General features: G+C 47.7%; 1 protein-coding gene across 2 annotated transcripts in view; it reads left to right on the top strand.

The window, feature by feature from the left end:
- Window positions 1–24467, top strand: part of EPHX2 (epoxide hydrolase 2) — a gene marked incomplete at its 3' end in the record, with an annotated part of 45923 nt that overhangs the window by 9610 nt on the left and 11846 nt on the right. The window contains 11 exon segments of one of the 2 annotated variants that reach the window (XM_064482490.1): window positions 1827–1986; window positions 3399–3589; window positions 5069–5191; window positions 5381–5479; window positions 8232–8306; window positions 9012–9107; window positions 9623–9701; window positions 12364–12398; window positions 14553–14579; window positions 16758–16843; window positions 17852–17963. In XM_064482490.1, coding sequence (XP_064338560.1) covers window positions 1827–1986; window positions 3399–3589; window positions 5069–5191; window positions 5381–5479; window positions 8232–8306; window positions 9012–9107; window positions 9623–9701; window positions 12364–12398; window positions 14553–14579; window positions 16758–16843; window positions 17852–17963 — 1083 coding nt within the window. 2 annotated transcript variants of the gene reach the window in all.

Here is a 24467-nt window from a genome sequence, read left to right as displayed (position 1 = left end):
CATACAGTATTTGTCTTTCTCTGACTTATTTCACTTAGCATAATGCCCTCAAGATCTATCCATGTTGTCGCAAATGGCAAGATTTCATTTTTTGTGGCTGAATAATATTCCATTGTATGTCTGTGTACCACAATTCCACAATTTCTCTACCCATTCGTCCATCAGTGGATGCTTAGGTTGTTTCCATGTCTTGACTATTGTAAATAACACTGCAGTGAATGCGAGGATGCATTTTTTTTTTAAGTTAGTGTTTTCTTTTTTTTGGATAAATACCAAGAAGTGGAATTGCTGGATCATAAGGTAGGTCTATTTTTAATTTTTTAAGAAACTTTTATACTGTTTTCCAAAGTGGCTACACCAATTTACATTCCCACCAACAGTGTACTAGGGTTCCTTTTTCTCCGCATTCTTGCCAACACTTGTTAACACGTATCTTTTTGATAATAGCTGTTCTAACAGATGTGAGGTAGTATCTCACTGTGGTTTTGATTTGTATTTCTCTGATGGTTAGTGATGTTGAGCATCTTTTCAGGTACCCGTTGGCCACCTGCATATCTTCCTTTGAAAAATGTCTATTCAGATCTTCTGCCCGTTTTTATAAATCATATTATTTGTTTGTTTGATATTGAGTTTCATGAGTTCTTTATATATTTTGGATACTAGCCCCTTCTCAGATATATGATTTGCAAATATTTTCTCCCATACAACACGTTGCCTTTTCGTTTTGTTGATGGTTTGTTTCTTTGGTGTGCGGAAGCTTTTTCTTTTGATGTTGTTTCACTTGTTTGTTTGTTTTTTTGCTTTTGTTGTCAAAGTCAAAAAATCATCTCCAAGACCTGTGCAAGGAGCTTATTACCTACATTTTCTTCTAGGAGTTTTATAGCTTCATGGCTTACATTCAAGTCTTTAATCCATTTTGAGTTAAATTCTGTGTATAGTGTAAGAGAGTGATCAAGTTTCATTCATTTGTGTGTGACTGTCCAGTTTTCCCAACACCATTTATTGAAGAGACTGTCCTTTCCTCATTGTATATTCTTGGCTCGTTTGACATAAATTAATTGACCATATACCTGTGGGTTTATTTCTGGACTCTCTACCTTCTGCTACTGATGGGTATTTGGGTAGTTTTCAGTTGGGACTATTACATATGAGATAAGAGTGCTGCTGTGTTAGTGTGTAAATGTACCACAGTCCGTTCTGTTGTTAATGGCCGTGTTGGTTTGCTAGGGTTGCCGTAACAAAATGCCACAGACTGGGTGGCTTAAACAACAAAAATCTATTCTCTCACAGCTCTGGAGGCTAGAAGCCCAAGATCAAGGTGTTGGCAGGCTTGATTTCTTCTGAGGCCTCTTTCCTTGGCTTATAGACGGCCGCCTTCTCCCTGTGTCCTCATAGTCTCTCCTCTGTGTGGGTCTGTGTCCTGATGTCCTGTTTTTATAAAGACACCAGTCCTACTGTACTAGTGCCCATCTCATGACTTTATTTTATCTTACGTACCTCTTTAAAGACACGCCCTCCAAGGACAGTCACATTCTGAGGTCCTGGGGGTTAAGACCGCCATATGAACTTGGGGGAGACACAGTTCAGCCCATAAGAGGGGCATCTGGGTCGTTTCCCACTTGGGCCTCTGAGGAATAGTGCTGCTGTGAACATTTCTGTACACGTCTTCTGGTGAACACATGTGTAGACCTTTCCGTTACATAGGAGTCCAGGAGTAGAGCTGTTGGGGCACAGGGAATGCATGTGCCCAGATTTAGTAAATGCTGCCCAAAGCTTTTCCAAGTGGTTGTGCCCGTTGACAGTCCCTCTTCAATTTACTTTCACAGTGGGTGCCGCTCATAGAAGAAGACTGCAGGAAATCCTCTGAGGACTCCGGGATCCGCCTGCCTCAGGATTTTTCCATAAGTCAGATCTTTGGCAAAGCACTTGCAGAAAGAAAGATCAACCACCCCATGCTTCAGGCAGCTCTCACTCTCAGAAAGAAAGGTAAGGACGCATTACTGGCCATTTTCTGACCCAGCTACATCAGAACCCTTGAGAGGGTCAGGTCAGCATACGTTGAAATGTGCGTTGAGAGCACGAATCTTCTGGGCCTTGATGGAAAGCCATTCTTAAAATATAGTCTCAAAGTTGGGGGAAGGTATAGCTCAGCTGATAGAGTGTGTGCTTAGCATGCATGAGGTCCTGGGTTCAATCCCCAGTGCCTCCATTAAAAACAAAAGAAGTAAATAAACCTGATTACCTCCCATCAAACAACAACTACAATAAAAAAAAAACTAAAGTTTAAAAAAATTATTAAAAAAAACCCAAAAAACATAGTCTCAAAGTAAGTTTTATCAAATGGCAAAAATCAGCACTATCAGAATAGCTGAGAAAGTGAAATGATTGTATTTAATGAAGCAGTTTATGCTTCGTGAGCAAAATTTTCTCCCTCTCATGGTACTAGTAATGACCCGCATGACCCAACCTCTTGCCACAGGAATTAAAAAACAAGGCCTTTTAAACAATTGTGATTTTCTCAGCCTCTGGATATCAGAGTGGCTGAGCTATGAGCTGACTGACGTGGATTCAGATGGTGTCAAATGGCCTAGGACATGAGGTCATGTTCACTCAGTAGGCGTTTATTTAGTGTCAGAGCCCGGCTCTTTTTCATGGGCAGGTTTGAGATTACCCCACATGCTTAGCAGCAGCCTCACTGGCTGTGGTGAGCTGTCCCATGTCCATATTCCCCACAGGTGTTGCATGGAAGGGTCTCGCCATTGACTTACCTTCATCTTGTTTCTAGCATCTCCTGGTTCTTGCCCTGTCTAGTTAGGCAGAGAAAACCAGGGGATAATTTTGTCTCTATTTGCATTTCTCTAGTTTTGAAATGGGTGTGCAGTCTCTGACAGCCAAGGCAAATGTTCTGAAGTATATGGTCCAGAAGGGTTTGCAGGAACATAGACTGGGAGGGGGGGCAGAGTGACAGTGCAAAAACGGGATTCTGGGCATAGCCCAGCTCTGCCTGCACTGTGCGGCTCTGGACAGCTCGTAATTTGTCTGAGCTTCCATTTTCCCATTGGTAAATGTGAGATGATAAGATCTGCTCTGCCAGCCCCAAAGGTGTGAAAGTCAAGTGAGCTGACGAATATCACAGCCTCTTGTCTACAATTGTGAGGAATGAAGGGATGTAGTGTCGCCTTCTGAGAGCCCTGAGGGTGCAGCATTAGCTCGCTCTCCTGTCTGTGCCAAGAGGCTTAAGGGGAAAGGTGGTGCTTTTCTAACCTGTCAGTTTAGAAGCCAGGCATCAGAAGATTGCTGTAAGTGAGCAGAACCCTACTTGGCCCCATCTTTGGGGCACCCGCATCTTCTTAGAGCAGTTCTGTGGCGGATCCACTCACTGGCGACTTTTCGCTCAGGATTTACGACCTGCATTCTCACCAACAACTGGCTGGATGACAGCAGACAGAGAGGCAGCATTGCCCAGCAGATGTGTGAGCTGAGGCCTCACTTTGACTTCCTGATAGAGTCGTGCAGGATCGGAGTGGCCAAGCCTGACCCCCAGGTCTACAAGTTTATGCTGGACACCTTGAAGGCCAGCCCCAGTGAGGTACGTAGACACTGGCTTTCAGTGGAAAAGAATGTTCTAGAGATATTGCCATCAAGAAAGATGAAGAGGGTGTGAGCAGATGGGGGACAGTTGGAGCCTGGCAGGGTGGTTCTACGTCCAGTGACAGAAGCCACTTCTCCCAGACTAGGACTTCTAGGGCTCTTACCCAGCCCTTCAGCCTAGAAAGTTCTACAGGAAGTGGGCATCTGACCCCTCTCGGTGGCTCTTACAGGACCTGGGTCAAAACAGGCATTGTCAAAAGCTGCCAGATCAGCTACCTCAATTTATCTATAAAGAAACATGGACCCTGCGAGTCTTTCCCAAAACTACAGGCCAGTCAGGGTCCCCTCCCAGCAAAGGCTGAGCAGGAACGGGCCCCAGGACCACAGAAGTCTCCTTATACGCAGCCCCGCACCCCTAAATTCTGTCTTCACACTGTCTCCAGACAGTCTAGTCTAAAATGCTGTTTTCGCTCGTTCCCTGTTCTGCTACCCTAATCTTCAACAAGGCTGGACCGAGATGGAAGTCCTTTCCCTGGCGTGTCTGACCCTTTCTTGTTAACCCCACCACCCACAAGCTGATCGAAGGAAGTTCACATCTGCTCAGTCCCAGAGCCTTTCCCTTCTCCTCTCAGACTTGGCTGCTGCTCTTCTCAGCCCCTGGATTAAGCGTCAAAACAGCGCTCTAAATTTTAGTATGCTTATAAATCAATTTTTTCATTTATGGCTTTTAGACTAGATGAGCTGCTTTGAAGTGTAGGCCGGTCCTAGGTTATGAATAACTGCCCCCAGGCTTTCTTCGACAACTTTAAGAATCTGGTTTTCTTTAGTTCTTTTAAAATTTAAATCTGTGATCCATTCAGACTTTCTTTTGGGGTAAGATGGGAAGGAAGGATCTACTTTTTTCCCCCAAACAGTTGAAATAATTAAATAATCTTCTTCGTTACAGATGGGATACAACACTTTTATTAGAAACTAAGTTCTCATTTATATTCGACTCTGTTTCTTGACTTTCTTGTGTTTCATTGATATATTTATTTCTTTTCTAGCGTCAAACTTTTTCTTTTACCTTTTGTGGCTTCATAATTTGTTTTATGATTGGTCCTTATTGCAGTTCTTTTCTAGACATTTTTTGGGGGGTCTTATTCATAAATGTTGATTTTTCTAGATGCATTTTAATGTCATTCTGATAAATTTATACCCTTCCTTAATCCTCTTACAGTTTCAGAATTCAGGGAGTATGTTTATATCCATTTTCTCATGTGTATGCTTACGTAATTAAATGTTTTAATTTTGAGAGTAAATAGTTACATGAAGAGAAAAATAATTCTTACTCTCTAATCAATTAATCTGAGCATGAGATTAATAATTCTTAATCTCAACCACTGTTTGCATTTTAATGTGTTTCTGGCTGGTGGCCCTCATGCGTGAGTTTTGCTTCGGTGGAAGGGATGCTAGTGTCCGTGTTATTTGCGTCCAGGTTGTCTTCTTGGATGACTTCGGGTCTAATCTGAAGCCGGCCCGTGACCTGGGAATGGTCACCATCCTGGTCCGCGACACTGAGACGGCCCTGAGGGAGCTGGAGAAAGTAACCGGGGTGCAGGTAACTTTCCATCTGCACCTAGTCAACTTTCCTGTTGCTCTTTGGGTTCAGACATGCAAGTCACAAAACAAATGAGGGGAGTTCATCGCTCCTGGCGTGGTCCCCTGGCGGTGACCTCTTATGTGGGAGCCCATTAACCGTTGTGCAGTAAGCGTGATGTCTGTGAAGAACTTGTTTCCACCTCTGCAGTTAGTGAACAGGGGAACGGCGCTCCGAGAGCAAGAACCTCTGCAAGCCAGAGTCGGGGAACCCAGACTAGAGCATGGACTTCAAAGCCACCCATTCAGAGTAAATACTGAGAATGTAGCTGCTGCGTCTGCCCCCAGGCAGGGGCGGGGAGGGTGGTCCTTCCCTGATCCACCTTGTCCTGCTGCTGGCGCTCAGGTAGTGGTTTGGTCCCACGTGGAGGGTGGAAGGCTGCACCCTCTTGGCAGTCAGAGGGAAGGCTCCTACGTAAACCTGTCTTGGGCAGGTGACTGGGACATCAGTAAGGAAGCGCCCCGGGGTCTGCCTGGGATAGCCTGCTCTGCCAGAGCTCAGGCACTGCTTGTTCTTCTGAGCTTACCCCAGGTCACCGGTCCCACTGAGTCTGGGAGGGGCAGTTTCGTAAGCCTTTTTCTGTAAGACTTTGCTTGAGTCAGAGTGATGGGCGAGGAGGTGGGGGAGCCGAAGCCTTGACTGAGCTGGATGTCAGAGGTGCCACAACTTTTCTCAGAGGGAACCACGTTCGTTTCTTAGGACTGAGGGGAAGGAGCACAGACTTGGTGTCTGAGACAGCAGTCTCGCTGGGAGGCTGGAAGTCCAAGATGAAGTTGTTAAGGGTTGATTTCTCCTGAAGCCTTCCTGCTGTGTCTTCACATGGTCTTCCCTTCTGTGTGTCTCTTCTTATAAAGACACCAGTGAGATCGGAGTCTGTCTCCAATGGGCGCACTGTGATGGCCTCGTTTAACCTTAATCACCTCTTTAAAGACCTTATCTCCAAACACAGTCACAACCTGAGGTCCTGGGGGTTAGGACTTCAGCAGATGAATTTAGAGGGGACATAATTACGCCCAGGTAACAGGAACGACTGACTTTTCATCTTTAACAAACACATGAAAATGTGTATCTAAGGACTTGGTAACCTTAAAGCGTCTCGCCCAAGCTTGATTTGTCCTTCTGCAAACCCGGAAGTCTCGTACAGCGGAAAAGAAAGCAGCTCAGACCAGGAATCAGAGCATCCTCCTTCTCCTCCCACTTACCAAGTTCCTCCCCATGTCACATTTGAGCCACAGACACTTGTCCCGTAAAATTGGGAAAGTAAGCCACGCTGCACCCTCTTCTCCTCCGGGGCATGAGGAAGGTGTAAGGAAAATCACTCCAATTTAAACAGAAAAGTACCTCTTGTCTCTCAGGAAGGCTGCAGGAATCAGTCATGAATGGGCTTTGTAAATGGGACAAACACTGGGAGAACCATTAGAAAAGGAAACCCTGGAAGCTGGGGACATCCCCTGGTGTGTGACCTAGGAAGTCGGGGAAACATCAGAAGCAGGACCCCGAGGGACACTGGCCCTTGGTGGGTATCTTGGCTCCTTCCTCATCATCAGAGGCACCCAGCTGCCACATCCTGCATCCTCTCCAGATGCCACAGAGGTGGGGGGCCCAGCTGTGTCACCCTTTGCAGATGACCAGGCAGACTCTTCCAAGTTTAGAAGGAAGTGAATTTCCATTTTTGAGCTCAGAAAACGGGGTAGCAAGGAGAATTGCTTCTCTCTTAGGTCTCACCTTTGAGACTCAAGATGAGAAATCTAGCAGTGGCAGTTATAACGCTCCTCACGAAATGTGCACTTTCGTGTGCTCAGTGCCCTCTTCTTTGTCATTTCTGTCTCAAGGAGATGGACACCAATAAGTTACGGACCCTTTGTTCAGGATTTTCCTGTTTACTTAGCTGTCATACAAGATGGGCTACCTGTCTCCCTGGGGCTCCAGAGGACAGAACTGGGGCCAGCAGACAGAAGGCTTGGTCATCAGCTGAATCATGTCCCCCACCACCACCAAATTCACATGAGGTCCTAACCCTCAGGACCTCAGAATGTGACTGTATTTAGAGAGAGAGTCTTTAAAGAGGTAGTTAAGGTAAAATGATGTCATAAGGCTGGGCCCTAATCCAGTAGGACTGGTGTCCCTGTAAGAAGAGAAGATTAGGACAGACACCCAGAGGGAAGGCCATGTGAGGCCACAGGGAGAAGGCGGCCATCTGCAAGCCAAGCAGAGAGGCCTCAGGAGGAACCAGCCCTGCCGACAGCTTCATCTTGGGTTTCCAGCCTCCAGAGCTGTGAGAAGATAAGTTTTGTTGTTGAAGCCCCCAAGTCTGTGGTGCGTTATTGTGACAGCCCGAGCTGACCGACAGAAGGCACAGAGAGTTTGATCTTGGCCGACTTGACAGAGAAGCCCTTCAGCGGAGCCATTCAATGGTGGGAGGGGTGCTTTGCGGACTTTGCCCTCCTGGCTGTGTCCAGCAGGGGCCTGGGTGATGCCCTGCCAAACTGTGGCAGAGAAGACTTACAGTCATTCAAGTCCCAAACCTCAGTGTTTGAGAGCGAGTGGTGTTTATGCCTCATTGATGGGAAGTTCAGTGGGTGGTGGCCAGGGGCTTGGCCTCCCTCCTCTGGGACCCAGGTTGATGGAGGACCCCTGTCTGCCACCTGTGGTTTCTGAGGTCGCACTGGACACCAGCTGAAAATGGGGCAAAAAGAGAGCATACAGACTCCTGTGGGCATTTTCATGGGCCTGGTGGTCAGGCCATGTGCTGTGGTCTGTACGCTATTGGGCACAGCTCAGTCAATGGACTCCACCCACCTGAGGGGAGGGGAGAGGGGAGGGGATGAGACCTGGCTGTCAGCCTGAGAGGAGGGGGAGCCTGGTTCGTCCATCACCAGTGGGACTCGGGAGGCCCCAAGGTGACCCAGGGGATCTCTTCTGGTGAAGTTTTGTGCAGCCCCTCTGAGGACTTCTCCCGGAGCACGCAGAGCCGCCCCCTCACTGTGCCTCTTGCTTTCAGCTTCTTCAAACCGCAGCCCCTGAACCCATCCCGTGCTGTCCAAGCGACATGAGCCACGGGTACGTGCCGGTGAAGGTGAGTCGGCCCTGTCACTGAGCCCTCGCTGACCAATGTGGTCAGACTCCCACGGCACAGGAGCTTTACGGGGGCCCCGATGGAGCACGCGTTTCTTCCGCTCGTATGCCCTTGGCCACAGCTCAGTCACACAGCCACTAAAAGGGGGTCAGGGGGAGCTGGAAAACACCAGCAGGAGCCGAGGAGAAGAGAGGAAGGTGGATATCCAGCCCCACTGTCTCTGCCGCACCCACTGAGCCCAGAAAGGACCAGAAGTGTAGCAAAGCTTGCAAAAGATTTCATATTTAAGAGATAAACAGCTCCTAACAAAATAATCATGGTATTCAGCACCTTAACATGAATGTTATGCTCTGCACAAAATCAGCCCCCAGTTTAGAATATTGAAAACATGTCAAACAGCACCAGAAACTCTGCCAGGATAAGGACCTCTCAGGGAGGAAGGCAAAGTTGTTTTGTTTCATTTTCCAAAGTTATACTCATTTCAGGCTTCTTATGTTACAGTGAAACCACCTGTTTTCATTGCACAGTTTGGCCCCGTGTCCTTCTCAGACATTTTCTTCTAACGTTGAGGTCTTTAGCTGAGAAAGCTGGGCCAGGCGACATCTGGCAACATCCTGAAATGGCCCAGGGAGAGGTCTGCAGAAGAGATGCCTGCCCCGCAGCCTGGCACTGCAGTTACTCCCCGCTTACCCCTCTCTTCTACAGCCTGGGGTGCGCTTGCATTTTGTGGAGCTGGGCTCTGGCCCGGCCGTGTGTCTCTGCCATGGGTTTCCTGAGAGCTGGTTCTCTTGGCGGTACCAGGTAAGGGATGTGGGGGAAAGGTACACCCTGCGCAGGGTGAGGGGAGAGAAGAGTTGAGATGCGTGACCCAGTCTGGATGTCACTGAGAAGCTGCCACCTTACCGTGGAGCATCATCTAAGTTATGTCCATGACACCTCAGAAACGTTGGCGCTGGAGGTCGCCTGTGAGCTCAGAGCTGTGCTAGTCCGTGTGCCACCAACGCAGACTTCCTCAGGATCCTTTATGCCACCTGCTGGGAAATCTCTGTAATGAACAGAGAAATAGGCAAGATCTTCGCTAGGAAAGGTGCTGTCCTAGGTGTGGCATTAGATGCAGTGCACAAGCCCTACCACCATCCACAGCAGCCCTGTCTCAGCGGGCTCATTCCAGCCCCACGGTGAGGATACCAGCTAGTGCCCTGTGGCACTTTGAACTGAGCCATTTTCCAGAACGGGGGCAGAAGGAAGCGAAGATGGAGTGTCAGCAGGAGACTGATGAGACCACTTGGAGCGGGTCTGAATTGTTTGTTTTCTAGATCCCTGCCCTGGCCCAGGCTGGCTTCCGGGTCCTAGCCGTGGACATGAAAGGCTACGGAGAGTCATCTAGCCCTGCTGGTGCGTGAGCTGTCTTACAGCGTCCTGTGCTGGTCATGCCTTCTGACTGTCTGAGCTCTCCAACTGCGCCATCTACCCCTGGCCCGGGTCGGAGCAGGCAGCCCTGCGAGGGGGCCTGACTTTGCCCCTCCCCTCCTTTCCCCTCCCCTGCATATCCCGTGTCTCTGCACTTTGGGCCTCAGATGTCTCTGCTCCTCATACTCTGAATGAAGAAAGCCAACGGCCTGTGCCCCAAGGGCGTCTCCTGCTAGTCAGTGAGGATGGAGGGTGGAGGAGGTACCAGCCAGCTCCAGACCTTTTTTCATCTTGCAGAACTGGAACTCTGTTCCCATTAAACAGTGACTCCCCAGTCCCCCTCTCCTCTGCCCCAGCGGCACCCTTCTGCTGGCTGACTCTATACCGCTGACTAGTCTAGGTGCCTGATGTAAGTGGGTCATGCGGCATTTATCCTTCTGTGGCTGGCTTATTTCACTTGGCATGTCTTCAAGGTTCATCCATATTTAGTACGTGTCACAATTTCCGTCCTTTTTAAGGATGAGTGATAGTCCACTGTGTGTGTGTGAGACAGTGTGTCTATCCATTCATCTATTGATGGGCACTTGCATTGCCTTCACCTTTTGGCTCTGGTGAACAGTGCTGCTGTGAACATGGGTGTACAAGTATGTTCGAATCCCTTCTGTCAATTCTCTGGGATCTATACCCAGAATTGGAATTGCTGGATCATGTGGTAATTTATAGGCCAGATTCTTAACCCAGTGTCTCTGGATCCTGGTGAGAGTCTATCCAAGGATGGGTGTCGGGGGTCTGTGGACCCCTGAGACCACATGTGGATTTATGAGCATTTTCCTTGGGAAGAGCAGAGCCCATTGTTTTGGTCAGTTTCAGAGGGATCCCCAGCCCCAGACCTTTAAGAACCCCAGGCAGAGGCAGGAGCGGGAAGCAGCCAGGTGTGCACAGAGTCCCTGGTTCCTCCGGTGTCAGCAATGCTGTTGGCAGCAGTGGCTTAGGGAGCCAGGCCAGCAGCCCCGCGCCCTTTCTGAGCTGCTTCCAGCACATTCACATCAAGCCTGCTGTGTCGAGTGTGAAGCCAGCTGACGTGGGCTGTGGCTCTCGGTCACTCGGGTGGCCACCACCAGGCCACTCAGCCTGTCATGGTAGGGCTGTGCTTCCACGGCTGTTCCCTAAATGTCACGGTGTCGACTCAGCGCCGCTTACTGCCTCTTGAACGACGTGGAGGCATTTTAGACAAGAGGAAGGGCTTCAGTGCAAATATTCAGGAAAGGCATCTGAAGTTTTTTTTTAATTTAATTATTAAAATGTTTATTTTTATTAAGCTGTACTGCAATCTTCCCTGAATTCCCTAGGCATACCTTAGTAATATAATTTATTGTTCAAACCAAAACACTACTGTAAGTAAAATAGAAACTATTAATGATAAACTAAAACTGTCCTGGACAAACTGGGGCTTACAGTCATACCCTAATTATAACTCTCTTTTTTTAAGAAAAATATAATTTACATATTAAATATTGTTGAAGAGTATATTTAACATTAATTCTAAAGCCAAGGGCAATGATTTGGAATGCATGTATTTACATTTCAGATCATTTGTGTATAAATTTCAGATCATTAGGCAACAGATTTTAAGTAATAAATTATTTTCCATTAAAATATTTCCTAACTTCCCTTGTTGCTACTTATCAGTCTGGTGCCATTCTGACCCACAAGCTTTTCTATGTTACCTTTTTTCCCCCTTACTCTTGTCACTTTTAGGATCTTTATCTGTCGTATTCTAAAATGCTATGATACTGTGCTATGATTTGGGTCTTTTTCCATCTACTTTGCTGGGTACATTTAACTTTCGGTTCTTGGAAATTTTCTTGGATTATTCCTTTGATAATTTTTTCTTTTGTTTTTCTTCCTTTTTTTTTTTTTTTTTTTTTTTGCTTTTGGGAATTGCTATTATTGGTCAAATGTCCATACCACTGGAAGTGCTCTACAGTTTCAGTGGGATCCCTGCCGAAATCCCAATGGTATTTTTTACAGAAATAGAAAAAACAATTCTGTGATTCACATGAATTCACAAAAGACCACCAACAATCAAAGGGATCTTAGGAAAGAGCAAAGGACTCATACATCCTGATTTCAAAATACATTACAAAGCTATAGTAATCAAAACAGTGTGGTATTGGTCTAAAGACAGACATAGAGACCAATGGAATAAAGAGCCCAGAAGTGAACCCTTGTGTATATGGTCAGATGACCTTCAACAATGGTGACAAGACCATTTAAAGGGGAAAGGACAGTCTCTTCAACAAATAGTGTTGGGAAACCTAAATATCCATATGCAAAATAATGAAACTGGACCCTCATCTTACACCATACACAAGAATCAACTCAAAATGGATTAAAGACTTAAAATTAAGAACTGACATTAAAATTCCTATAAGAAAACATGGTGGGAAAGCTTCACAACGTTGATCTTGGCAATGATTTCATGGATAAGACGCCAAAAGCACAGGCAACAATAACAAAAGTAAATAAGCATCAATCTAAGCATTTAATAAGATGTATTTTTTTGGCAAAGGGGCCCTTTTAGTTTGTTGGTAGTTTTCAATCATGCAAATTAAATTAAATGTATTTCTTTTACTTTTAATTGCAGAAATAGAAGAATATTCCATGGAAGTGTTATGCAAGGTAAGAAGGACCTTTGCGTAAAATCTGTAGCATCTTTTCCATCCTTGTATTTTCACTGATGTAAGATACAAGTGTGGATATTCTTTTAAATCCTAGGAAAGAAGGATTTCACAGCATCTGGGTAAAAATTCTTTCAGAAAGTTGAAATATTTCAAAATAATAGCCAACATATACTGTATATCGAGTATTTTCTGAGTAGTTGATGGAGAAAACTGAGTCACATGGAGGTCAAGTAATTACCTGAGGTCCATGGCATGTAGAGCCAGATTTAAACCCTGCATTAGCCCCCCATCCCTCCTCTTAACTCCACTATATTGCCTTTTCATCCTGAAAATTTTTTAAAATCACTTTATTTTGGTAAAGACGTTGGTTAGACCCAGGGAGCATGTGGATTGGTGACCGCAATGGTGTTCCTATCCTAAGACAGGCATAAGCACCGTCAGGGAGGGGGACTCTCATCTCAGAGCTTGCAGGGGAACCCAGTCCATGAACCCCTGGCAGTGTATGCAGAATTGGAGGCAAAGGCATCCATGAGAATGTTCCTGGGAAAAGACCCATGGTTTCCATCAGATCCTTGGAGAGGTCTGAGGAGACTGTGGTTGGGGGAGAGGGGTGAGGGAGTATCAAGACATATCCTGTCCTCTCCTCTCTCTTAGAAAATTAAAGTTCCTGCGATCAGGGGTTTTGTCTATTTTGTTCATTGCTGCATCCCTAGTGCTTGCAGTATCTGACTCCCAGCAGGCTCTGTGTGAGTGCTAATTGTGAAGATAGATGTTGAAAGAGGGGAGCTTACTGGGTTGGCGATGGTGATGGAGGTACTTGGGAGGGAAGAGATGGACTTGCAGGTGCTTCCTGCTGTCAGAATGAGGGGACCTTGACGCGCCCAGATGTGACCCCACTTCTCTTGCCTGGCCCTGCGGCAAAGTGCCCTTAGTGAGCTTTCCAACAGACAGTTTGCCGGGTAGGCCCCTGGGAATGTCTGTGGACCCTGGCCCTGCTTTCTGGAAATGATTTCTCCAGGACCAGAGGTCTTTCCAGGAGCTGTGAGCATGAGGCTGCTTCTTGTTCAAATCAAAATGGTCCCAGAAGCAGTATGAGATTCTGGCTGCCTTGGAATATGTGACCTTGACTCCACTTTGGCCTGTAAGTGGCCTCTCTGGAAGCTGCTGAAAAGCACAGCTGAGCAGGGTTGCTCTGCAAACAGCAGCCGGTGCCCGGGCAAGTCTCAGGGGCCAGTTTGAGAACTGCGAAGTTAAAGGAACGATAATGAAAGTGGAAAGATGAATAAAACTTTAGTGCTGAGGGAGTGGTGTGAACCACAACATCACCTGGGTGTCCCTAGAAGGAGAAGGTGAAGGGGTCCCTGCATTTATTTCAGTCCCCACATTCCTCCTTAATTACTTCTTTCACTGATGGGGGACTCAGGTCATCACCCCAGTCCCTGTAGCTGGACTACGATTCTGTACCCCTCACCCCTTAGAGACCCTGCTACAACGGACAGTCTGTTGGCTCCTCATCAGGAACCTCATGTCTTCCCCTGTCTCCTTCTAGGGAAGAAGCCATGATTTCTGTCTTATAAAGATGATGGCCGGGTTGGGAATGTGTACTAACATAACCTGAGTAATTTGCTATGCGTGTTGGGAGTCTGCCTGGTTAGGAGAGGATGCTGGCAGGGGATGGGAGATTATTCAGAAACTAGGGTGAAATGATGGGACGTGGTGTTAGTTCGCTGGGGCTGCAGTAAGAAAGCACCATTGCCTGGCTTAAACAACAGAAATTTCTCTCTTGGCATTCTGGAGGCTGAAAGTCTGAGGTCAAGGTGTCAGCAGGGTTTCATCTGAAGCTTGTAGAGGACCGTCTGCTACCTTTGTCTTCTCATGGTCGTCGTATGTGTCTGTGTCCAAATCTTCTGTTCTTATGTTGGATTAGGGGCCACCCTAATGATCCCCCTGTAAGTTAATCCCCTCTTGAATGACTCTATCTCCAAATACAGTCACTTTCTGAAGTACCGGGGGTTAGGGCCTCAACCTATGAATTTGTGGGGTGGAGAGACACAATTCAGACTGTAACAAAGGCAAACACAGTCATTCTAATCTTGAAGCAGCTGAGGTAGATGGATGCAGTTCTGATTTTTTTGTGTGTTTTCTTTCTTAGGACATGGCAACCTTCCTGGATAAACTGGTAAGTCACTATTTAGAACTGATCTCTTTGGAGAATTCTGTTTGGGACTGGGCAATTAGAGAAAAGACGTAACCTTTGAAGGTGTGAGCTGTTGGAGCCCTGGGGGCCTGAGCAGGGAAAGGCAGGCTTTGGGGCAGTGGGAGGAGGGGTGGTTGGTCAGGAGGAACCACAAAGACAGAGAAGGTTTGGAGAATATAGAGATGAGTTTGTTTTGGGTTCTGTTTCGTGAAAAGCATTTTCTAGGGAATAAGATATCTCTGTTGGCTTTGAACCAGGGTGGAGAACCTTAGTGCCAGGTTAAGAAGTTTGGGAACTACCCCATAGGCTGATAGTTCACAACTTTTTAAAACATCCATCCCTTTTGAAATACCTGAAATCTAATGGCTTCATTTAACATTATTTGGAGTGTCAAACCCCAATGAAAGTAATCAACAGGGTCATCTGAGAACGTGCTTCTGCCGAGCACACACACATTCCTGAGACTGTGACTCAGGAAGGCCCTCCTCCCATCCTCCATCAGGTCACGTGGCAGAATGGAGACACCGCAGCCTGGTCGGGGGACTGAGGGGGAGGAGGGTTGGGCCAGAACACTGACAGTGCAGGCGGAGCTAAGAGAGGACCTCAAAGCAGCGGGATTTATCACCTGTTGATTGGATGTGAGTGTTGAGAGAAGATTCTGAGATGACTGAGAAGTTCCAGATCGACAGCAAGGCCTGGTGTAGGAAACGAGGTGAAGGTGTCATGTCCCCACCCTCTGCACAATCTCAGTCACATGGGACTGGCTTTGGAACTTTTGAGTCTGATGGAGGACAGCAAAGAGCTTGTAGCCCAGTGTGGCTGCCCCAGTCCTGACTTTATCTAGAAGATTTCCAGCTGGCTGGGAATGTCTCTTACTCAGTTTGTTGAAAAGGACCCTCTGGTTGCTGGCCGGCTGGGTCAGGTGTCCATCCCTGGTCATGACAGGGACACATAGAAGGAGGCTGGGCCAGCCTGTGTGACCTGGATGACCAGATGAGGTGGTCATTGAAGCCACTGGAGTAAACGAGGTCCCCAAATGCAGGCCTGAAGGTTGAACCGTGGGATGGTCCCATGTGAGAGGTAGAGAGGGAATAGACCTCGGGAAGGAAGAAGAGTCTGGAAAGCGCAGTGTCACAGAAGCCCAGGGAAGAACGTTTCAAGGAAATGCCTGGTGCTGCAGAACTGTCAGAGGAGTGAGAACCAAGATGGGGAAAAAATGATTATTTGTGATGAATAGCCTTTGAAAGGCGAGTTTCAGTGGACTCGGGGTAGCAGGGAAGAAGCCAGGCTGGAGGGCCTTAAGAAAGTCATTCAGGAGGCAACTGGTGTAGGCCATTGTAAGACACGGGACAGCACAAAAGGAGACAGGATGAGGGCAGAGAGCTGAGTCAAGGGCCCACTTGTCCAGATGGTAGTGGGGCCGGGGAAGATCTGAAGGCCCTAATGTGGTCAGCTCGGGGGACAGATGAGAGAGCCCGATGTCAGGTTGGGAGACCTGGGTCTGATTGGTGGCTCCACCCTTCACCATCTGTGCAGACTTGGGCAAGTCACCTAACTGCCATGAGCCTGTCTTCCTGCTTGTAAAATGTATATTAGAAAGTTACTGGAAGATTCCAGGTAACGGATGTAAGCACGACGCACGGGGCCTGAGACACAGTCGTTCCTTCCTGGAAGGGAGCAATTGCCATTCATGGTTATAGCAGCAGAGGAAAGGAAGGCATGGATGGCAATAGGGAGATAAAAGGTGCTTCTGAGGCTTTGAGGGAGAGAAGGTCCCAAAGGGATGGGAATAGAATAATATCACTCAATGAAAGATGAACATGGGAGAGGAGGTACGCCATAGTAACTGTAAGACAAAAGGGAGGAAGAGAGGTGAAACCAGTTTTGATTTGAGGGAAGGTAGTGAGGGAGAGGGAATTCGTGGGCAGCGGCCTCGGTCTTCTAAGAAAATTTAAAAGGCCAGTCATTTGTGTGGAGGGTCTGGGGGGCTCGTGTGTGGGAAGGGGGGCTTCAAGATGGCAGCCGTTGGGGGTGGAGGCGTCCCCAGGAAGTGAAGGAAAGAAGGGGCTGATGACTGAGGGTGGGGCCTCGGGCGCTCAGCACCCATCCCCCACCCCCCAGAAACCTGCCCACACCCGGCCCCCATCTTTGTCCTCCTAGGGCATCTCTCAAGCTGTGTTCATCGGCCACGACTGGGGAGGCGCGCTGGTGTGGAACATGGCCCTCTTCTATCCTGAGAGAGTGAGGTAATGAGGCCCCGGGCATCAATGCTTTGGGAACACTGGATTTGGATTCCCATTAGCATCCTTCCTCAGATCTTGAATTCCAGCATACTTCTCAAAAACAACAGGTTGTCTGGGAGGTCACACCCACACTTCTTCGCTTGTTGACGCATCAGGAGGGAGGGCTTATGAGCTCATGTCTTAGGCGCAAGGCACCTAAGTCACCAGGACGAAGAATTCCTGTGTAGCCAGTGGCAATGAGGCAGGATGAGAGTGGACTTGGAGGGAAGTGGGTGAGGCAGCAGCGGGTGTCAGCTTCATAGAACTGACTACCAGGAGAGACTGCAGCCCTAGATAGAGTCAGCAAACGTGGCTTTCACATTTGCCCTGAACTGCCCAGTGACAGATCATTTCACCCGTTAGGCCTTGGTTTCTTCAACCACAAAGTGGTAATGGTAACTCATGCAGACTATTTAACCAGCCAAACGCTGGACAGACGTCGGGTTAGAATGGCATTTCACGATCACCATCGCATCACCGGTTATCATTCTCAGAATGGCCCCAGTGGGAGCTTTCAGATGATGGGTTTTGAATCTGGGAATCAGGGGGTCTTTGTGGCCACACCTCATCTGAGCTGGCAACTGCAGTTAAACCCACTGTCAGCCTCAGATCTTAGCAAATTAATGAAAACATCATCCCTAGCAGCCATCTCTGTTTCCCTAAGAGAACGATGAGTGTGTTGTTAAAACCAGAGAAAGATTGCTGAGTGCACGTATTCCAGTCAAGGTTGATATACATGTCGTGTGTGTGTGTGTGTGTCTTTGTCTAAGGCAAGTAGATAAGAAATGCTGCAGTTCAGTGGGAAACAAACCACGGTGCTGCAAGCCAGGAAGTGTGATCTCTGATGCATGTGAGATCTTGCATTTCGTGCTTTCCCGCTCTGAGCTTGGGTTTTGACATATAAGGTCCTTTCTGGTCCTTGCAGACTGTCTTCTTATGGGGTCTGTGTCTCAGTGCCTCTTCTTTCTGCAGGGCAGTGGCCAGTTTGAATACCCCCTTCAGGCCAGCAAATCCCAAGCTGTCTGTGATGGAGCTCATCAAAGCCAACCCCGTTTACGATTACCAGCTCTACTTCCAGGAACCGGTAGGTTTGGGGCCCTGCAAGCAACGATCCTGGCAAGATTTCCATTCCGCTTTCCCCTCCCTCTGTCCTTCTCCCTGTTGGTCTAATTTAGCTCTGTGCCCTTGAATATTCTGTGGCATCACTGGGAAATGAGTTCACAGAGGGGCTCAGGTGAAGCCGACCCCAGAGCTCGGCCAGTCCTTCCCAGGTGGTGGTGCATTTCCTTGTGTGTGTTTGGGGTGGTGAGCTGGATGAGAGGATGGGGATGGTACATGGGGCTCTCTTGCTTCTCCAAGGTTGTGACGTGGGAGACTTAGCACTGTCTTGGAGCTGCCTCCTGTTTGTTCTCTAACTGAGAGGCTGGTGAAACCTACCTCTTGTTGGTGACAGCTCCTGGCACCTGCCAGGGACCTGCCACCTCTGCTTACCGAGGAGTGACATTTGTGAGGACAGAGCAGCAGAGCCTAAGAGCCCTGCACCAGCCCCCTCCCTCCAATGTCCTTTGAGAGATATTGGAGGTTTCTGGGTATCATCCATGTGCCACAAGCCCACGATGCCTTTCAGAAGTGCCCCCTGGAATTGGGTGCTGGGTGATGGGTGTGGCTGCTGCCTGTCACTGGATTCGCTGACAGCAGCATCAAGAGTCGGCATCGCCTGACCCGACTGCCCCCCACCTGGCAGCCGTCTTCATCGATGGGGGGCACCTGCTGTTCCCCCATCTGTTTGGGGGCTCTGAACCCCAATGCCCAGCTATGTCTGGGTAATTCCAAAGAGGATAAAAAATGTTTCCTAACACTCCAAAGAGAGACGAATGGATGGAATTAATTAACAAAGAACTCGGGAGCATCTCTCGTCACACCCTTGCCCGTCTGCTTCTCCTGGGAGGTACCATTTCCAGCGAGGGTCACAACCGTTTCCAGTTTTGATTTGGCGAGTAACTTTTCTCTAAGAACATTTTAAATTAATAAGATGGTGCCTTGAAAGAGGAACTTTGATGGAAGCAATAACCTGACTCATTCAGTTAAGACCCCAGAAGCCTCAGCAGCATCATAAAAAGATGCCTGAGTGTCACACCTCCCCGGAGGCCAGGGCCCCACCGCCACAGCCCGGAGCCTGGGAGCTTGTGAGCTTCCATGGCTTGAACTGCATCACAATGTCTTTAATTAGTTTGAAGTAACGTTGGTCTTGAGAGATAAAGATGGTTTAGACGATGTGTGTCAGCTAAGGGCTGCCATAACAAAGTGCCACCGATAGGGGGCGCTTAGACAGCAGAAGTTTTATCTCACTGCTCTAGAGGTTGGAAGTCCAAGATCACCGTGTCTGCACAGCTGGTTTCTTCTAACGCCACTCTGCTTGGTTTGTGGACGGCCCCGTTCTCACTATCTTCTGTACGTGTGTCTCTGTCCAGATGTCCTCTTCTTACGACAATCATACTCGATCAGGCCCACTCTAATGACCTCATTTTACTTTAAAGACCTTGTCTCCGAACAGTCACATCCTGAGGTACTGGGATGAGAGCTTCATCGGAATTTGGGGGACACACAGTTCAGCCCATAACAGATGGCGACTATGAGGGTGAAGGGTGGGGACTGTGAGACACTGACCTGTTGGGAGTGAGACCTGGGCTTGTGGAACAGGCAGGAGGAGGCCCTTGTGAGAGGCCTGGAAAGCAGCCGAGTTTGTAGTTGATGCTGGAAGTAGTAAAGAATCGTAGTAGGTTCAGCGCCCCATCATAGATGGCTTCCTGAAAATTCTTTCAGCTGGACTAGAGGTCGGAATCCCAGGCTAGGGCGTGATGCACCGCCTGCCACCTTTTCCCAGGAATTTGCATCACCCAAGTGCATCTCACGCTGGAGAAGCATCTGGTGATGGGGAGAGAAACGAGGTGGTGGTGCTCGGTTCTTGAGTGGCAGCTACGTCAGCCTTTAGGAATTGGGAAGGGAACCGCCCCTACGGAAGAGCATGGAGATCCTATTTGGGTCCCTGTCACCTCTTATCTGACCCTTTTTCAGTCTCTGGCTCTGCTCGGCCCCCACCCCCTCCCTCTGCCCAGAAGACCACACCAGGCCCCTCCATCACTTCAGATGCCTCACCTCCACCCTCTTCCCCGGCCCAGCCCCCACGCCCTGGGCATGGGGTTAGGACAGGCTCTTTGCACTCTGGCCCCATGGCTGGGGCCCCCTATGGAGCATCTGGAGGGAGAGAAGGGTTTCATGCCCACTACTTTCTCTTCCACCTCTTTTTCCATTTTCTCTTTCTTATCCTTTTGAATTGGACATTCATGAGAAGGCTCGTATCTACTGTGAAACAGAGATGCCTGTTAAGTGGGTGAGGGCTTGAGCATGACAAGTGTGTGTAAATGTGAGAGATGTTTTGACAAGTGTGCCTCATGAAGAATCAGTTCATCTTGCAAATCCCTGGGCACCGTCTATCATGTGCCAGTGTCAGGGGGCATCGAGAGATGAGTAACAACCTTGAGGGGCTTAAACAAGTCTTGGGGAGACAGGCAGGTAACCAGTCCCTGGGGAAAAAGGCAGCAGAAAGGACTGTAATGGAGGTACAGCTCACTCTCGGAGCCCACAAGAAAACATAGTTTATTTTTAGCAAAGGAGAGGGCATTTGAACTGGACCCAGGGATGCGAGTAGGATTTGGGTGGATGGGTGTGAGACAGAAGGGGCTGCCAGTCTCAGGGGAAAAATGACTCAAAATGCCTTCGAAACTCCTTAATTCAGGGATAAATGTCATGGAGACAGGAGCAAGAGTGCCTAACCAAAGATCCTTAAGCTGAAACTTAGAAGGTCTGGAACATCTGGAAATTGCCCACAGAGTTTAATTCGTGCATGCATTTTCCCAGGAAGAGACCCTCGCTTTCATCAGAACCTTCCCAATTCAGTAAAAGCTAAGAGATGCTGCACTGGATGGCTCTGGAGTTTCAGGTGAGGTACAGGGACGGGCAGCAGCATCAGTGTCTCCTGGGAGTTTGCTACAAGTGCAGACTCACGGGCCCCCTTTGCGATCCGCCCAACAAGCATATGCTTTTTAACGAGGTCCCCCAGGCAACCCCTGTGCACATCACCTCCCAGCTCTGACAGCTGCCTCCTGTGACACTCAGCCAATTTCTGTGATTCTCTAGCCCGATGATCCTCAAACGTCAGCGTGCTCAGAGTCACCTGGAAGGCTAGTTACAACACAGAGCGCTGGACACCAGCCCCAGAGGTCCAGTTCAGTAGGTTTTGTTGGGTCCAAAGGATTCACATTTCTTTGGTGGTGCTGTTGCTACTGGTCCTGGAGCCACACCTTGTGAACCACAACTGTAGCCCCAGGAGGCAGGAAATCCAGCCATTTCCCAGGTAGTGGTGGGCAGACAGCCATCCTTCTTGGTGAACCAGAGACCTCTGCGCAGCTGGCTCCAGTCCAGGGTGGCTGGAATGGATGGCGCAGGGCGCAGACCGTCTTGCTAAGTTTCCCTTTATTCCAGTGATCCTCAGATTTTCTGACCCCAGGCCCCCTCTGCACTCTTCAAAAATGATTAGGGAACCTCAAAGAGCTTTAGTTAATGTAGGTTGTATCTCTTGGCGTTAACCATTCTCGATATTGAAATTTAAAAGTTAATTCACGTAAAAAAGTAATGTGCCCCTGTCGATGTAAATAACATTTTAATTTTTTTAAATCTTTATTTTCCTTAAAGATTTAGTGAGAATTATAGCATTGTTTTACATTTTTCAAACCTCTTTTATGTCTGGCTTAATACAGACAGATGGACCCTCCTATCTGCTTCTGCATTCAGTCTGTTGGGATGGTATGTGATGTGGGAGCCTCTGGAAAACTCCATAGCATGCTTATGAGAACAAAGAGGATAGATAACATGTCAGCATTGTTACGAAAGTGTTTTGTCATGGATCCCGTGAAAGGGCCTCAGGACCCCCCAGCGATCTGCAGACAATACTTTAAGAGTTACTGCTTTTTATTTTTTGAGTTGTTTTAATTATAGGAGATAGAAAAAGGGAAGTAATAGTTTCACTCTATATTGTTTTGATCAAACTCCATGTAGGGTATTTATCAACAGAAGTCAGCTCATTGAAAACTGTTTTTCTTTATTACTTTCAAAATGATGGTAAAATACATATGATGCAAAACTTACCGTCTTAACCAATTAAGGGTACCGTTCGGTGGCATTAAGTACATTCACATCGCTGTGCAGCCATCCCCGCCCGCCATCCATGCCTAAAACTCTTTTCATCTTGCAGAACTGAAACTCTGTCCCCATCAGACACTAACTCCACATTCTCCTCTCCCCCAGCCCCGGCAGCCACCCTTCTACCTTCTGTCTCTGTGAACTGACTGCTCTAGCGAACTCATATAAGTGGAATCATACAGTCTTTGTCCTTTTGTGTCTGGCTTATTTCACTTAGCAGAATGCCCTCCAGGCTTGTCCACGTTGTAGTCTGTGTCAGAATGCCCTGCCTTTTTAAGGCTGAATCCTATCCCATCGTATGTGTGGACACCACTTTGTGCATCTGTCCATCCCTCGATGGACACTTGGGTTGCAACTACTGCTTTTTTGAGCGCCTGCAAGCCGGATGGTTCTGCTCACAAGAGCACCGTGGCATTCTCTCCCGTCTTTTCAGCTGAACAAGCAGAGCCCCTGGGAGGTTCACTCACTGGCTTGAGACCAGGTACGTGACGGGGTCAGGATGTTGACCTAGTCTTGTTTGATTTCAAAGCCCACATGCCTCCTCTTAAGCCACACATGGAGGGATTTGGACTTTATTTGTGTGACCTCTGCATCCAAGCAGAGAGGGGAGGAGCAAAGCAGGATACCCTCAGGGGAATGCTGACAAATTGCAGCCCTGGGACAGCAAAGGTTTTTAGTTTCAAAAGTTGTTAGAATTGTAAAAAAAAAAAATAATAATCAGTAACTTTATTGTTCCATTGTCGGCATTTGGGGATGGTTTTGTTCTTAAGAACAAAGCCTTCTGGCAGGGAAAGGTTATTCAAATTAGTGATCTGGCCACTAAAAGGCCCCGGGAACCAGGTTGGGTGAAGCCAGCAGCTGAGGTTGGTCAGGAAAGGCTCAGAGCTGGGTCTTAAGGAAAACCATTCACTGGGGACCTGCCAGCGTGCCTGCTACCGACTCATGAAGGAAGCAGGCTGACCAAGTCCCTTCCTATCTCTGTCCCTCTGTTTTCTCATCTGAAAAAGGATGGTCTAGTTGCAGCTTAGACAAACTCCGGGTTAAGATCCAGCTCCCCAAGCTCTTAGCCAAAGTGTTGTCCCATCCTGTGAATTTGCCAAGTCCGGTGGAAAGGTGTGTTTTTCTTTCCTTCTCAGAGAAAGGATGATAGGCTTTGCATTTGTGTACTTAAGAAAGGGAGGAGGGGGAGGCAGCTCTGAACAGCAAAGATAGAATCAGCTGAGTAAGTTCAGTATGACCTGCTCCATTTCTTAAATCTTAGGATTCTCAACATCCTTACTGAGCCAGGGGACATCTCACAGCCCCTTTGCCCCCCAAATCGGGCCTGTCCAGTGTGTCTTGCTCACCTTGCCCTCTCTCCCACCCACAACCCGGGTTCCTCTTTACGTCTCCTTCACAGTGTGTTTGTATTTTTATTTCTTTGGGGAAGAGCGTATGGTGCACACGGCTGTGTGTGTGGAACGATAGGGGAAGCTATAGACATATTTCAAGCACCAAATCCCACATTTAAGTATTTAACCAGCTGAGAAACTAGGGGACAGAGAGAAAATGTGGGAGAGGAGATTACAGGCAGTGGTTTCGCCTGACGGAAGGGCGCCTCTGACATCCGCAAGTCATTTCTTCTCTTCCTTCACGGTGCTGAGTCTTCCTTAATTCTTGGAACACGGTAGTTCCTTCAGCTGGTGGTTTGTGACATCATTTTTTTTTTAAGGAATTCGTGCTTGCTGCCTTAAAAAAAAAAAACTGAATTGTGTAAAAAGTCAAATCCCCCTTCATTCCTGTAGAACTATTCTAGCTACTGTGAATGGTTTAGTGAGTATTTCCCAGATATTTTTAAACTGTGCTTTTAAGTGTGTATGTGTACATGAGTGTGTGTACATGTGTGTATATATGTACACACATACATACATATTTTATTTATATATTTTTTATTTATAATATATATATATATATATATATATAGTATTTAATATAAATGGAACCATGCCACTTTTTCATTTACTAGATCTTGGACAGATCTGCCTGTCGGTACATATAATTTACCTTGTTCTTGTTAATGGCTGCTAGGTGCTTCCTTGTACAGATGGACCAGGATTTACTTACCCAGTCTTCTACTGAGGAACATTATTTTGATTGTTTTTCACAGCTGAATACTACGTTTTAAAAGAAAGTGTCACCGTGTGCTAGCTTATTCACCAGCTCTTTAACCACCATGGTTTTAGCTTGTGTGCCTTCCATGGAAAACTCCTGGCATTTGCTTTTTGTTTTCTCGGATGGGTAGTATGGTGTTAGAGTGAAAAGAACCAAACACTGAGGGCTGTGAAGTCCG

This window comes from Camelus dromedarius, chromosome 36 (genome assembly GCF_036321535.1).
Source record: "Camelus dromedarius isolate mCamDro1 chromosome 36, mCamDro1.pat, whole genome shotgun sequence".
In the NCBI taxonomy this organism is placed as follows: domain Eukaryota; kingdom Metazoa; phylum Chordata; class Mammalia; order Artiodactyla; family Camelidae; genus Camelus; species Camelus dromedarius.
Note: the sequence above shows the minus strand (reverse complement) of the source record. Positions and strands in the feature narration are given on the sequence as shown.